This window comes from Magnolia sinica, chromosome 11 (assembly GCF_029962835.1).
Source record: "Magnolia sinica isolate HGM2019 chromosome 11, MsV1, whole genome shotgun sequence".
NCBI classification, from domain to species: Eukaryota; Viridiplantae; Streptophyta; class Magnoliopsida; order Magnoliales; family Magnoliaceae; genus Magnolia; species Magnolia sinica.
In genome coordinates, this window is record NC_080583.1 from 9,171,556 (window position 1) to 9,187,677 (window position 16,122).

General features: G+C 42.5%; 1 protein-coding gene across 5 annotated transcripts in view; it reads left to right on the forward strand.

Moving 5' to 3' along the window:
- The window catches only part of LOC131218766 (probable protein phosphatase 2C 55), a 38,121-nt gene that overhangs the window by 8,839 nt on the left and 13,160 nt on the right, over positions 1–16,122 (forward strand). For all 5 annotated transcript variants that reach the window (XM_058213546.1, XM_058213544.1, XM_058213545.1 and 2 more), the window contains one exon: positions 1,555–1,740. In XM_058213546.1, the coding sequence (XP_058069529.1) occupies positions 1,562–1,740 (179 nt within the window). In that variant the 5' untranslated portion in view covers positions 1,555–1,561. The remainder of the gene's footprint in view (positions 1–1,554; positions 1,741–16,122) is intronic.

Below are 16,122 nucleotides of genomic sequence, written 5' to 3' on the forward strand. Positions count from 1 at the left end.
AATCTCTTCCATCTTTTGATTTATCGGCCCAAGATATCGAAAACGGTCATTTGGGGGCACTTCGTGGTTGATAATCTTAACTAATTCCTCGTTTCCACTCCTATTGTAACTAAAAATCCATTCCATATACTTTGTTTTAGCCTGATTAATTTTAAAACCTTAAATAAATAAATAAATTTGAAACTATGTTATCTTCAAAAAACATACACCATGGTACCTCTTCTTTCTGCTTAAATGAATCATGAACCAAAAATTATGCTTATTTGATTATTTGACTATTGGATTAGTGGACATTAATTGGATGATTAAAAATGAAAAATATCCAATGATCCTATTTCATCAATCAGTTGTCCATGAATCAGAGATTAGAATTGTTCAGCTAATCCGATTTGGGACTATGCCTTAGCAATAGTGGGTTCCACAAATTTAATCTGTTTAATTTGAGTTATTGTATGCAGCTGCATACAATTTCTGAGTGCATGCGTATCAAGCATCATGCTGCCAGATAACACAAAGAACTCTACTATGTTTCTTTTTTTTTGAAAGGCGTAGGTGAGTCGGTAGAGACACGCACCCAAGGAGGGACTGATCCAGGCTTTTGAGTCCTACATCCCTTGTCTTATTGCATTGGATGTTCCTACTTGCAGGGCTACCCCCCCCCCCCCTAAAATTTAAAAAAAAAAAACCTATGAAATAACTTATTGATATGTTGCACATGTTGTGTAGATATCATAGGACTAGCCTTACTGGAAAATCAAACACTCAAGTCTTCTGCATCACTCATCACTGTACACTTGGCATACATAGAATCCAGTTCAGACTGTCCAATCATGGCTCCCATTTTGGATGGAGCATAGCCTGATATCATGCTGATCAGACGATTTAGCAGCCTTGTTCCATCCATTGAATCTTGGTCAATGGGACAGTTAGGTGCCCAGTTAGTGTGATTTTCACGCTTTGCTCCAACCAAAATGGGCCTACTGTTGGCTGGTACGAGTTGGGATGTATATATACCACATGCACCATGTAATGTGGATGACATACCATGATTTAGTGAGCTGTGTCAAGCAGACATTGTAGTATAGCCAGCTGTTCGGTTTTGGTTTGAAAATTCTTACCAATCTTCTTTTTCCTTACAATGATTGTACCACAGTCCGAATATGATGGACCATAAGCGTGCATGCATCCACCATAGTAAATTCAGACTGTCCAAATCAATGGCCCCATTTTGGATGGGTCATGGTCCAACAGTAACGTTGCTCACACCATTCTCATCGTGGATTTTACCCATTGAATTTGGAGCATTGACCTTTCTCTCGTCAACCATCCATGTGATTGACACTGATCGGGTCATTAGTGTAGTTCGATTTGTGCATTGTAAGTTTCACCGCATGACTCGTTGATGATGGGGCCACACCTTGTGGGTTGACGTATTCGTATGGCCTGTTTATGGTGGATCCATGCATGCATATGATCCACTTCTATGCCAATGCATGGCAGAAATACCTCCATTTCTCACTCTTACTGGATTGCTCCATGTGCACAATTTCATAGGAAAATCATGGCGGATGTGATGGGAGCTATTTTCCAAGATTTAGCAATTCGGTGCATGACTGCATTAAGCATCTTTGATAGTGCTCATTCGAAAGTACCCTTGTGTCATCTTCGCACTGGTTGTAAGCTGATTAGCAATGTAGCCACTTCCAGAATCGGCAAGATTTGCTCAGTTTCAACTGATGGGTATGCTTACCGTGTGCCTGTTTTGTTGTCTATGTTTTATGCTAATCCACAACTGTTCTTTATCAATTACAATCCATTGGAATTCATGAATGTGACTGTTCACTCATTTTGGTTTACATTTTTCTTTGAAAAGAATCTCAGTTTTGGATCTTCCAAACTATGTAGTGGTAAATGTAAGCTTGTCTAGTTTAGATCTATATATATTCTATGAATCTCCAATACTTGTTGAAGCCTTAAATTGAAGCCACTGGCGCAATTGCTGGTCTATCCAACATGGCTGTAATTTCGTGTAACTTAGTCAAGATCATGCCTTTTCAATCATGTTTTCAAAATGATACATGCATTTCCGACACCATAATTAATAATGTTGCTGATCTATTTGTGAATTGGTTTAGTTGCTCTTTTGCATCTGCGGCTAGAATGATGAGACCCACTTGATGAATGGCCCTGATCGTGCAGACGTGCTGCAAATCGTTTCTTTGATCTTTCCTTTCATGAGTCACCTTATAATTTCTCATTGGCTTGAAGAGGTGTGCCTTCCATTGAGAAACCTGATGAATGAATTTGGTCCTCATCGCCTCATGGTGAAAGCACTCTTTAAGGCCTGATGAATCCCAGACCAGTTGCTATGGCAAAAACTGATCTTTTCCTATTTTTTTGTATCATAGATTGGGAAGTGGATGAGGGCTGCTGTGAGGTGGGTAATCAGTCATTAAACTTGTACCAAGCAATCGAGAGAATTTCCTTGTCAAAAGCGGTGAAACTAGATTCATAAAGCCAACCCTTTTCCTAGTCTCTATTGCTTATCAATACAAAAGCGGTTTTATCAACTTGTAATTAAGGACCTGAGTAGTCATTTTGGCATAGAGATGCAAGATGGGCCAAAGATATGGCTAAATGGATTGGGTCCAGCTATGAGCCATGCATGATAGACCATGTCATGAACAGGTTCGGACAAGGGAGTGAAGTTGATGGGAGCCTTGCGGAAAGCTTGGTTGGTTGGCTGATGGCAAATGAGGATACCTATGAGGTGGAACTTTGTCTGTTGGCTTGTGCCACATAGAGGTGCTCATGAGAAGCTCTGCTCATTGGCTTGTTGTGTGCCTGGATATTCATGACGTTGAAAGTCGGCAGTTAGCTGGTTACTCGATCAATGGATTCAGGTTTTGAACAAGCATTGAGAGTTGTGTTGTTGCATGACTTAGGAACCTTGTACAAATTCATTATGGAACATTGGGGGTGTTGTGTTGCTTTAGTGCTTGTTGAGTGGGTAGGTGCTTTGGTTGTGCTGGCTAGTGTGACAAAAATCATTGAGATTTTGAAAATATTGCAATAATATCAGGGTAAATCGTCAGAGCGACGCAGGAAAAGAATACAAGGAAAAAGAAAAAAGAAAAGAATCCCACTCAATAAGCACCCAACAGTTAATGGTTAACACAATCGACATTCCATTCTGAAACTGACAAAAAGAGTGAGTTGACAACTGCTTTGAGAGATCTTGAGGAATTCCGAAATAGCCTTTTGTTCCTTTCGCCCCATAAGGCCCACCACACAGCCGGTAGAACCATCAACCACCTATCCCTCTCATACTTCCCACCATAGCCTCCATGCCACACTCATAGAAGGTCTCGAACTGACCTTGACATGACCCACTGCACTTCCGAATTGGATAGCACGTGGTCCCACACCCTACAAGCAAATGGGCAATATATAAAGAGATGATGTAGGACATGAAAATTAAATATAATATGCAAGATCTCAGGCTTTAGATCATACTAATTCAGAAACAATCACATAAAAATTTTACATCCCACACAAAGTTCAAACATTCAAGCAAGGGGAATCTATGCGGGTCCAGGCCTACACATGTTAAGTCTGGATCACTAAAAATTATGGATCAAACAATACTCAAAGGGAAGTATAGTCATCCACACATGCACAGAAATATGTTCCCAATCCAAGGGATTCACAGGTTTCAATCCAGAGAACCCTAGGGTTAGGAAAAAGGGGCAAATAAATTGGAATTAATGCAATCTAGGGTTAGGATTATGGAAAATAAGCAAGAGAAGAATGAAAGAGGGAAAAAACTGAACTTGGTGACAATCCACGCGTGTGGATAGCGGGCCAGACTTGACGCACTTGCGCAGGGGCCTGGCCGCACGTGTGTGTGGGCCCCGAACCTGGAAACAGATTTCTTGAGTCTGGTCGGCCAGGGGTGGGCTCCAAAACCTTCGATTTTTAGGCCGATCCGATATACGGTCTGTGCGTGGTGCTCCGCCGAAGTTTTAACTCTCCTGCAGGGCCAGATTATGGAATTCTACTGTAGAGAGAAACACTGCTGCAGTAAAGGAGGGATTTGGAGCGTAGATGATTATAGGAGAAGAGATTTATGGACGGTAGAAGGTGGGGGTGAATCGAGATAGATGTGGCTTCGCACCACGGTAGTCAGCCCTTTGAGGAAGGGAGGATTTCGCACCCAATTGAATTTTCACAACTCAGAGGCTCAGAGGAGTAGAAAAACGCAGAAATTTTTATTAATCTTCAATGAGAAAAAAAAATCTACAAGGGGTGCCTATTTATAAGAAAACCCTATACCCCAAAACTCGCGACATGTGCGCAACCTATTACTTAGCGATGAAGTAATAAAAAATAATACTAATCAAAGTAATCTAAACCGTCCATGATATTCTAAATAACAATAATAAGTAAAACCTAAAATACGAGACTAATTAGACTAGTGGGCCATGATCATGAGAACCCATGGTGGACTTTACATGGCTATCGGGCCCACTCCAATAAACCAAAACATAGTCTTCTGACTAGGAGGCTCTCCCTTGACGTCGTCATCGATCCAGATCGACGGTGGGGTCCTCCTTGCGTACATACGTAGGGAGGCGTGCGTGTACGCGTGATGTCCCCATCAACTCTCTCCGGCTGCGAAGATTTTGCCACTAACGAAACAAAACTTTTGAATCGCTCCAAGATGTTAGGATCAAGTCTCTGAAGCTCCTCAGTGAGCCATGTACTGTCTGAAATTGGGCGTGACTTCCACTTAACCAGGTACTTCTGAAACCCACCGTCCGACGTTGATACTATCTGATGGTCCAGAATATCCTCTATTTCCTCTCTGGGTGTGGGAAGGTTAGGTATGAGAGGTAGAGGCTGGGAAGAAAGGTCGGGAAGAGGCCATGGGTCATGGGACAGATCTGGGGAATCAGGATGGGTGGGCGAAGGGTTGGACAAAGTCTTAGTGGTCCCCTGAAAAGTAACTAGATCCTTCACATTGAATGTGGAACTAATTCCCATGGAAGGTGGAAGATCTACCACATGCATTGAGACCGTTTCGTTTTATAATTTTGAAGGGTTCAACGCTACGTGCGTATAATTTACGAACGACCCCCTGAGGATACCGCTCGGGCCTAATGCGGACCATCACAGAGTCCCCTACATTGAATTCTTTGAAACGTTTATGTTGGTCTGCAGAAAATTTATAATGTTCATTACTAATAGTGATCTTTTACTTAATTTCTTGATGCAATGAATGAATGTGATGCGCAAAAGACTCTGCAGACTTTGATAGCCTATGAGACAGTGACATAGGGACAAGATCAATAGGCTTCCTAGGTTTATAACCAGTAACGGCTTCAAAAGGACTTAGACCTGTGGACCTATTGACAGAACTATTGAACGCAAACTCGATTATAGGTAGTACGGTGTCCCATGTCCTGGTATGGTCCCCCCACTAAACATCTGAGCAAATTTCCTAGGCTCCTATTGACCATCTCAATCTGACTATCGGTCTGAGTGTGGTAGGCAGAAGAAAATTGGAGCCTAGTGTTCATCATGTGCCATAGTGTCTTCCAAAAGTAACTCATGAATTGCACGTTCCGGTCAGACACTATGGTTTTTGGTAACCCATGCAGTTTGACGACCTTACTAAAGAACAGCTTGACAACATGAGATGCGTTGGAGGTCTTGGAATAAGGAATGAAGTGGGCTATTTTAGAAAAACGGTCCACGACAATAAATATGGAATCGTGTTTCCGAATAGTCTTGGGGAGTCCAAGCACGAAGTCCATATTGATGTCCTGCCAAGGGATGAATGGAACTGACAAAGGTGTGTATAATCTTGTGTTTTGTTTCCTTTGCTTTGTCAGTTGACAAGTACGACATCGCCTTATAATTTTGGCCACGTCTCGCTTGAGGCTTGGCTAATAAAACCTATCCTCTACTAGGGCAATGGTCTTGTCACGACCGAAATGACTCGCAACCTCTCCTGAATGTAACTCCTAGACAAGGAAATCGCGGAGGGAGGTGCGTGGTATGTACAAGCGGTCACTCTTAAACAAATACCCATCTAAAATCAAGTACTCACTGCTAGCTCCTGATGGACTCTCTAACAACGATGCGTACACAACTCCAAAATCCGGACACTCAGAATAATTTTCTTTGATGCGCTCGAGGCCCGTGACTTTGACACTCATGGAATTGAGTAACGCGACTTGATGACTCAACGCGTCGGCAGGCTTATTCTCTACACCGGCCTTGTGCTTAAGTACAAAAGTGTACTCTTGAAGGAATTGAACCCACTTGGCATGCCTAGGGTTTAATTTATTTTGAGAGTTCAGACATCTCAAGGCCTCGTGATCTGAGAATAAGACGAATTCTTGCGGCAATAGGTAATGACGCCAATGACGCAGTGATTGTACTACCACAGAACTTTTTGTCATAGGTGAAATATTTTTGCTTCGCCTCATTTAGTTTCTCACTAAAAAAGGCGACAGGGTGCCATTCCTGACTAAGTACTCCTATGCCGACTCTTGACGTGTCACATGCAACTTCAAAAGCTTTCGAAAAAATCCGGAAGTCGCGTGACTGAAGCTTCGGTCATCATGACCTTTATCTCCTTGAAGGCCTTCGAGGCTACCTTTGTCCATTGAAACTCTCTTTTTTTAAAATTTTATTTTATGTAATCCGTGATGGGAGCCATAATAGAACTGAAACCTCGAATGAACCGTCTATAGAAGGTGGCTAGGCCGTGAAAGCTGCGCACCTCATGAATATTGCGGGGTTCAGGCTAATTGACAATGGTCTTAACCTTCTCGGGATCTGCCGTTACGCCCTCAGCTGACACAATAAAACCTAAAAAGATAACACTACTGGACAAAAAACGCACACTTCTTTAGGTTGGCATACAATTTCTCGGTTCTAAGGATCCCACAAACCTGCTTTAAATGGTTGAGGTGTTGTTCTTTGGTCATGCTATAAATCAAGATATCATCAAAGTATATGACCAGGAATTTCCCCATGAAGGGCCTCAACACTTGGGTCATCACATGCATGAAAGTGCTTGGGGCGTTAGTTAACTTAAAAAGCATAACTAGCCACTCGTATAGTCCATCCTTCGTCTAGAAAGTCGTCTTTCACTCATCACCAGGGCGTACACGGATTTGGTGACAACCACTTTTGAGGTCAATTTTTGAGAAGATAGTAGCATTAGCCATCATATCCAACATGTCATCAAGACGCAGTATGGGAAACCGATACTTGACTGTGATTTTGTTGATAGCCCTATTATCAACACACATCCTCCACGTGTCATCCTTCTTAGGTGTAAGAAGGGCGGGCACAACACACGGACTCATGCTCTCTCGAATGAAACCTTGCTCTAGGAGTTCGTCAATCTGTTTTTTCAACTTAGCGTGTTCCTTTGGGTTTATTCTGTAATGCGGGGGGTTTGGTAGAGTTGCCCTAGGGATTAAATCAATGGCATGTTGTATATCCCTCATAGGGGGAAGCTCATTTGGTAGATCATCAGGAAAGATATCACGAAACTCATGCACTACCTGAATGGTTTCAGTGGGTAACTCTACACTAGCCTCTGGTACACTCTCCCTAGCCACAAGGGCATATACCATCGAGTTCGCCTCCATTTCTCGCTCAAAGTCTTTGGCACTTAGAATATGGAGAGGTTTGGACTTGGACTTCGACTCATTCAATTTTTTTAAGCTGCTCACACCACTCTGTGTGGTAGACTCCTTTCTAGTTGTGTTCTTGGGTGACAGTGGATTTAGCTTGACCTTCTTGCCCTCGAACTAGAATGTACACACATTTGAACAACCAAATATGGTAACATCCTTGTCATAGAGCCACGGTCTACCCAGAATGATATGGCCAACATCCATGGGAACAACATCACACCAAAGTGTTCTTATATGATCCAAACTGAATAGGAACAAGACAACGGTATGAGACTGGAATGAAAGTTTCATCAACCCAGGACACCCTATAGGGTTGAGGATGAGCTTCAAGCTTCAAGCCCAAACGGCTCACAGTGCTAGTTGATGCGACGTTGGCACAACTATCACTATCCACAATCATCTTACAGCTCTTTTCCCCACATTTTGCATTAGTAGAAGATCGTATTGTGGTGTCAATCATCAGTGTTCTTGGCTTGAGCCAAGGCGCAACGCACAATTGCGAGGGTCGCAGACTCTTGTGCTCCCTCTTCCTCATCACTAGGAGTTTCTACTGGCTCATATTCTTCTTCTTCACGGTCACTCTCTGGGGGCACTACTGCTACTTGCCCATCAATAAGAAATACTTTGGTGTCCTCTTTCGTGCCACACTGGTGGGCAAAGTGACCAAACCCCTGACACCCAAAACACCTAGTTGCCCCACTTCCACGCGAGCTAGACCCGGCAATTTCTTTACTCTTATCATCCTTGGGCCTGGGCTGAAAATTGTTGGAAGGTTTGTTTTGGTACCCAGTGTTAGGTTTAGCCTTAGAGAGGTTGTCCTTAGCACTAGAATCGCGAAAGTCAAACCGCCTTCCCACAAATGCTTTGAGGTATTGCTTGACATCTAACACTACTTGATACAACTGTTCAATAGTGTTTGTCTCTGGCGAGCAATTCTCTCCTAATGTCAGGACGGAGGCTCGTTTTAAAACGAGTAAGGGTGAGTACGGGGTCCTCATCAACCTCGTAAGGGGTCAAGTACTCTTTGAACTTCTTAATATATTCAGCAACACTCATGGAACCCTGTCGAAGAGACTGCCATTCCTCAATAACCGCAAGCGATAAGAGAAAGCGAGGTACTTACTCTTTAAGCGTTTCTTTCATTTCTCCCCAATGGACGATTGGGAGGTCCCTTACTCTTTCTTTCTTTTGCTCTACTGTCGCACAAAACCTCTTTGCTTGGCCCAGAAGCTTTATCTTGGCGAATCGGACTTGACGAGTATCCGACATGTCATACCACTCAAAATAGTGGTCCATATCCGCTAACCAATCTAAAAAGGCTTTAGGGTCCCAGCGGCTATCAAACGTATAGGCATCTACTCTAACTCCCTTGAGGAGTTGTGCATCTGGGTCATATTGATCATGATGTCCCTCGCAGGGTGGGTGCATGGGTGCGCGCCCATGACCAATTCCTTGGCCACCTCCATTCCTTGGTCTAACCTTCTGACCACCTGCTTGAGATTGAGCATCTTCCCTAATGGTGGGGTTTGAAGGTCTCTAGTTGGGTAACACGCGTATTAAACTGCTCAAGGCGTTGGTCCATACGTTGTTCCAAGCGCTTACCCAAATAATCAACCAGCTGGGTCAACTTGTTCACTGATTCTTGTAATTGCTCCATGTTTAGTGTGAGGTGCAAGCCAAAACCACGACCCATACGTGTGGGCATACAACTACTAACTCAACCTAAGGACCTCCTACTGCGACTATATGCGTCTAAATGAGACTAAATGATCCTACGAGATTCCACATGAGGGAAATTATATAACGCCACCAAAAGTCAGCAAAATAGTTGTCAAACTAAAGGGATAACAGAAAATTACAGCAATGTGAATTGCTAACTTTCTGTTAACAAAAATTTCAGCAGCTTATACTAGGATTTATGGATGTCTAAACAGCTATATATGATGAGAATGGATGTATAATGGACATTAACAAACTAAACCCTAAACATGTAATGCATTCCCCTATAAGAACCCAAAGCTCTAATACCAAATTTGATGCAGGACATGAAAATTAAATATAATATGCAAGATCTCAGGCTTTAGATCATACTAATTTAGAAACATTCACATAAAAATTCCACATCCCACACAAAGTTCAAACATTTAAGCAAGGGGAATCTATGCGGGTCCAGGCCTACACATGTTAAGGTTGGATCACTAAAAATTATGGACCAAATAATACTCAAAGGGAAGTATATTCATCCACACATGCACATAAATATGTTCCCAATCCATGGGATTCACAGGTTTCAATTCAGAGAATCCTAGGGTTAGGAAAAATAGGTAAATAAATTGGAATTAATACAATCTAGGGTTAGGGTTATGGAAAATAAGCAAGAGAAGAATGAAAGAGGGAAAAAATTGAACCTGGTGACAGTCCATGCACGTGGACAACGGGCCAAACCTGACGCACGTGCGCAGGGGCCTGGCTGCACGTGCAGGTGGGCCCCGAACCCAGAAACCGACTTCTTGAGTTTGGTCGGCCAGGGGTGGGCTCCAAAACCTTCGATTTTCATGCCGATCCAATATACAATCTGTGCGTAGTGCTCCGTCGAAGTTTCAACCCTCCTACAGGGCTAGATTCTGGAATTCTGCTGTAGAGAGAAAAACTGTTGTAGTAAAGGAGGAATTTGGAGCGTAGATAATTGTAGGAGGAGATTTATGGATGGTAGAAGGTGGGGGCGAATCGAGATAGATGTGGCTTCGTACCACGGTAGTCAGCCCTTCGAGGAAGGGAGGGTTTCACACCTAATTGAATTTCCACAACTCAGACGCTCAGAGGAGTAGAAAAACGCAGAATTTTTTTTTAATTTTCAATGAGGAAAAAAAAACTACAAGGGGTGCCTATTTATAAGAAAACCTTATACCCATAAACTCGCGCCATGTGTGCAACTTATTACTTGGTGATGAAGTAATAAAAAATAACAACTAATCAAAGTAATCTAAACCGTCCATGATATTCTAAATAACAATAATAAGTAAAACCTAAAATACGAGACTAATTAGACTAGTGGGCCATGATCATGAGAACCCATGGTGGGCTTTACATGGCTATCGGGCCCACTGCAACGAACCAAAACACAGTCTTCTAACTAGGAGGCCCTCCCTGGACATCGTCATCGATCCAGATCGATGGTGGGGTCCTCCTTGTGAATGTGCGTAGGGGTGCGTGCGTGTGCGCGTGATGTCCCCATCAAGAGATGGTCGATAGACTCCTCGTCACGACAACGCAAGCAACACATTCAGGATGATCATGGCTCTTTTTTTAAAGATTGTCTATTGTTAACACTTTTCCTGCCCACTAGCCACATGAAGACGACCACTTCTGATGGCACTCCATGAAACCAAAAGTGATATGCATAAACCATCTTGTGACGGATCTTGGGAAGGCTGAAGCAAACCATAGAAAGACTTGACAGATGGATAACTTGCCCAAAGAATGCGCCCTTCAAACCCAGAAATCTTCCTTAAAAGAAGGGTGAACCATCTGCAATTGGCCCAAAGGGCCAATAAGCTCATCCGTTTCAACATCTGAAAGGTTCCTTCTACATCTCAGGACCCAACACACTTGGGAGCCCACCCGAGGGTAGCAATCCATCACACGTAAACCCACTGCCGATGTCATGCACACTAAGTTCGGGAAGTCCAGATGAGGAGCGTTGGAGTTAACTGGCTCTTATCTCACAGTACTATGATATAATTCTGAGCCACAACAAACCTAGATCAACCCTAGGTATTAGAAATTCATATATAATACCATCGTCAATCCATGCGTTTTGTGGAAGTACGTTCAGCGAACATAGAACAATCATGGTAATTAGAATAACCAAAACAATCGAGCAAGCAAACACAGAATACAAGATATTTTACGTGGAAAAACCCTTACGGGAAAAAAAAGCGATAGAGATTTCTACGATAATAAAAAGCCTTAGAGTTTACACCACCCATCTTCTTTGATTACAGAATCACCCAATCTCCCATTGCGATGCACACCTAAGAAAACCCTAGCCTCTTGAGAAAATCCCTTCCTAAGCCCTTACAAGTTTAGAAAAATCATTTCATCTCACAAAACCCTTGCCCTTAAAGAGAAAATACTCATAATGTTTAAACCCTAATTGCAATCAGGCTTAAATACCACGACTTACGCTAATCTGGGAATGTCGTCGGTCGGATTGACACAACCCTGCCTTCTGACAGAGAAATCCATCCCGAACGCTGTTAGTCGAATCGACAATGTCCTGCTCTACTCCATTCGAGAGAACCTATCACTCTGTTGGTTGGACCAACAATGCCCTGATCCGTTTCCCAGAACCTGTAGAATCCAAGGCATTCCGCACAACAATCTCTACCTTGTCTTGTATTTTGCCAAGTCAACTTAAAGATCTCTCGTACTCCCCTCCACCTTGAGCATAGACCGCTCTCTACATTCTCCACCCGAAACGCAACTCTATCTGCACCCTTATGCAAAGGTGGCCAATTTCTGTTAGTACACTCATTTTTGGTTTGTTAATCACGTGAGTCGTTGTGTTGTTTTTAAAGTCAGTTGAGCCTTTGGAAAGCAAAGATCGAAGACACAGCAGAGCAAAAGCTTCAATGCAACAAGTATAGGTAAACAGGTGGCCTTAGTGACCGTAACCCTTGACCCAAAACAACCCTATAGCATCTAGATGATCTTGACCCAAATAAGAAACCCTATTTAGATCATCCCTTAAAGCCACTTAAAGTTCATATTTTCCATCTCTCTGGATTTGGCTTTAGAAAGTTCAAAGTTGTTGAAAGACGAGAACTGAAACAGGAAAATCTGTCACACCTTAGGTGGCAGAATGTGCCACTGAAGCTGCCATCGAAGCTGCCACTGAAAGTGACAATTTTCATCCAGCAACTTCAGGATTTAATTCGGTGCCACCGACTACCACCTACTGTCACCGAAAACTAGCCATTTTATATCCGTTGGGACCTTTTCTCTATAAATATAGGACCCAAAACTTTGTGGAATGGGTAGATTAAGGCATTTTAAAGACTCCAGTGCAACCCAAGCCTAATCTATAGCTTAGAACTCTTTTCCATTGAGATTCATGTCCTCTTCATTGTGATTCATCACTCAACAAGCATTTCATGCTTCTATTAAGGAAGAACATGATCTCATGCCTTCTCTAGAGTATCGAGACCAACCTTATAAGTATATCTATAGTCTCTATGATACTCTAGAGTGTCCATCGGTTGAATCCCCTATGACAAATAACTACCCATTAGTTGTAGGAGATTCAACCCACTCCCATCACTTTAGTCATCTTGAAAGAAACATTAAATGCAAGGAGATTGATCGTGGAGCGGAAGCCTTGGCAAAGTAACAACAACATGATCGGGGGAGCATCGGGGAGCTGATTGAAGCATGGGAGAGCGGAGATCAAGCAACCCAAGAGGAGCTATAAAAAGGGACTCAATCCGACAAGTGTCATTGTTAGGAGTCCGTAAGTTAGCCTCATTCCTAGTTTATGATTAAGGCTAAGAGTTTGCTATCCTCAAACTTGACCGGGTTCGGGAGTAGGACCCTTGTTCTTGTGTCGAGCATAAATCTTAGGTTTGGGATTAGGACCTTGGCCTGTGTGGCCTAAATTGTTGGGTTCGGGAGTAAGACCCTTGCTCTTGTGAAAAGCATAAATCGTAAGTTCGGGATTAGGACCTTGGCCTGTTTGCCTTAAACTGTCAGGTTCGGGATTAGGACCTTTGCTCTTGTGTAGGGCATAAATTGTAGTCCTTGTGTAGGGCTGTAAAGGTTTGAGGTGAACCTGATTTAAAACCTCCGATAGTGAAATCCGGTACACATAGGTTGAGTGCGTCCGCCGGGAGTGGAATAGGCACGTAGCCCAACAACTATATATGATCGTGTTTGGGATTGCTATTTATACATTTATTTAATTATGTTTATGTGTCTTGAATGTTTAAATATGATGCATGATTAGATGAATGTCTAGGATTGACAGGAAACACATTCCACACACTCATATACACTATCTTATATAGGCTAGTTGCTTAACTTGCATATCAAGTGTAGCCTATGTGATCGGACCCTCTATTGGCTTGGAAGCCTTTAGAGTTATATTGCCTTGGTTTAATTGCAAATTAGGCAATTAGGATTTTTAATTGGTCCTAATCACCCCCCCCCCAAAGGACTAAGTCTACATTTTATTGTTCTGCCATATTCCGCAATTAGACGCATTGCGGCCTATAACCGCAATTTCAATCTCATCAATGGCTAGTGAGATCGATCAAGCCCAAGCAGTGCTTGAACTTGTTCGTGGTCACCGGCTTTGTCAACATGTCTGCGACATTCTCATCCATGTGACCCTTCTGACACTGAATCTCTCTAGAAGTAATGAGTTCCAGTATCTTATGAAACCTCATGTCGATGTGCTTGGTTCTCGCATGATACACCTGATTCAACGCTGGATGGGTAGCGCTCTAATTATTGCAATGCAACCGAATCCCCTCCTACTTCAACCTGAGTTCTCCTATTAGAGATGTCAACCATAATGCATCCTTTGACGCCTCTGTCGCAGCTGTATATTCCGCCTCGACTGTAGACAACGATATAGTAGATTGTAACATAGATCTCCAACATATCGATTCACCTGCTAATGTGAAAACATATCCCGTAGTGGACCTCCTATTGTCCAGATCTCCTGCATAATTTGAATCCACGTAGCCTACAACTCCACCTGAAGCTCCATGTCATCCGAACATGATCCCAGTGTCGACTATGCCCCTGAGATACCTGAGAATCCACTTAACGGCATTCCAATGCTCATTTCCTGGATTTGCCATATATCTGCTGATCACGTTAACTGCCCGTGAGATATCCGATCTCGTGCAAACCATCGCATACATGAGACTCCCCACTGCAGTCGCGTACGACACTCCTGACATGTCTGAAATCTCCTCTTCTATGCTTGGACATGACCTGACTGACAACTTAAAGTGACCTACTAGATGCGTCCTAACCGCCTTAGCACCTTCCATGTGGAATCTCTCTAGCACCTTCCGCACATATCCCTTCTATGAAAGCCACAACTTCCAAGACTCTTCGCCTCTGTGTATCTCCATGCCTATGATCTTCTTTGCAGCGCCCAGATCATTCATATCAAACTCCTTGCTTAAAAGAGACTTAAGCAAGAGTATCTCCTTGTCCTTTGCAGCAATAAGCATATCATCGACATATAGCATTAGTAGAATATAGGACTTGTCCTCAAGCGTCCTATAATATACGCAGCAATCCTACTCACATCTGATATAGCCCATATTCACCATGTAGGAATCGAACTGCTTGTACCATTGCCTCAGCACTGCTTGTACCATATATGTAGGACCATTTGGTTGATTCCATGTGCCCCTGTTATGCAACTTGACCATCAATCTCATTGGGTTAATCATCAAACAATAGATCTGGCATATCATCAATCAACATGATATGGATGTTGGACCAATTAGATCTTTGATTAGCCAAATTGTGTGGCCTTCTGGTTGCATCACAAACAATCTCTATATGATCCACTCTATTTTCTGTCTCAGGAGATCTTTAATGCGGGCCACACTCATAAATATTGGCATGCTTTGGATTGAGAGTCCCTTCATGCAATTGATGCAATGGTGGTAGACAGGCCTTTATTTTAGCAGCACAAGTCTTCTTTTGCTAGTTTTTGCAAGAATAATGTTTTGGTTGCATGTGGGATGTCATAAGAATCCTGTTTGTTGCACCTTTTGTTTCTATCCTTGATCCCTTTGGGGGCCCTTGGGTTGCAAGCAAAGTTTTGTACCAAGTAGGTTGTCTAGGGATGCCCAATGCTTCTAGTTTGTCTCGCCAATTTATGCACCTCCCAATAGTAGACATTTTTTAGAATAACATGTCTGTGCAAAAGGGAGAAAATGTTTTGTGATGCAGGACGGATGGCCTAAACTAGGATGATGCAAATAAATTAATTAACAGATTATTAGAGTAAATCAAAGCATAAAATAAAGCCATCTACCACAAATATAGAGAAATCAAATATTCAATTAAGCTTAAGTTCAAGACAATGTCACGATCCCGCAAAATAAATCCTCAAGGCTATTAATTGGAAATGGCCCAATGGAAGGTAGAACTTCCATCTAGCATAGGATTTGTTCTAGATTTGAAAATTCACTTGCGCTTTGCTAGGGTTTGAATGGATTAGGCTTTGAGTTTGGAAATCAAGAAATTAAAATTTTAGGGTTTTATAAAAGGCTAGGGTTGCGGTTAGGTTTTTATAAAATAGAGAAGAAGAGGAAAAAAAAATCAATGGAAAAGGAGGGTTTGAGAGAGAGAAGAAAGAAATGCATTGATA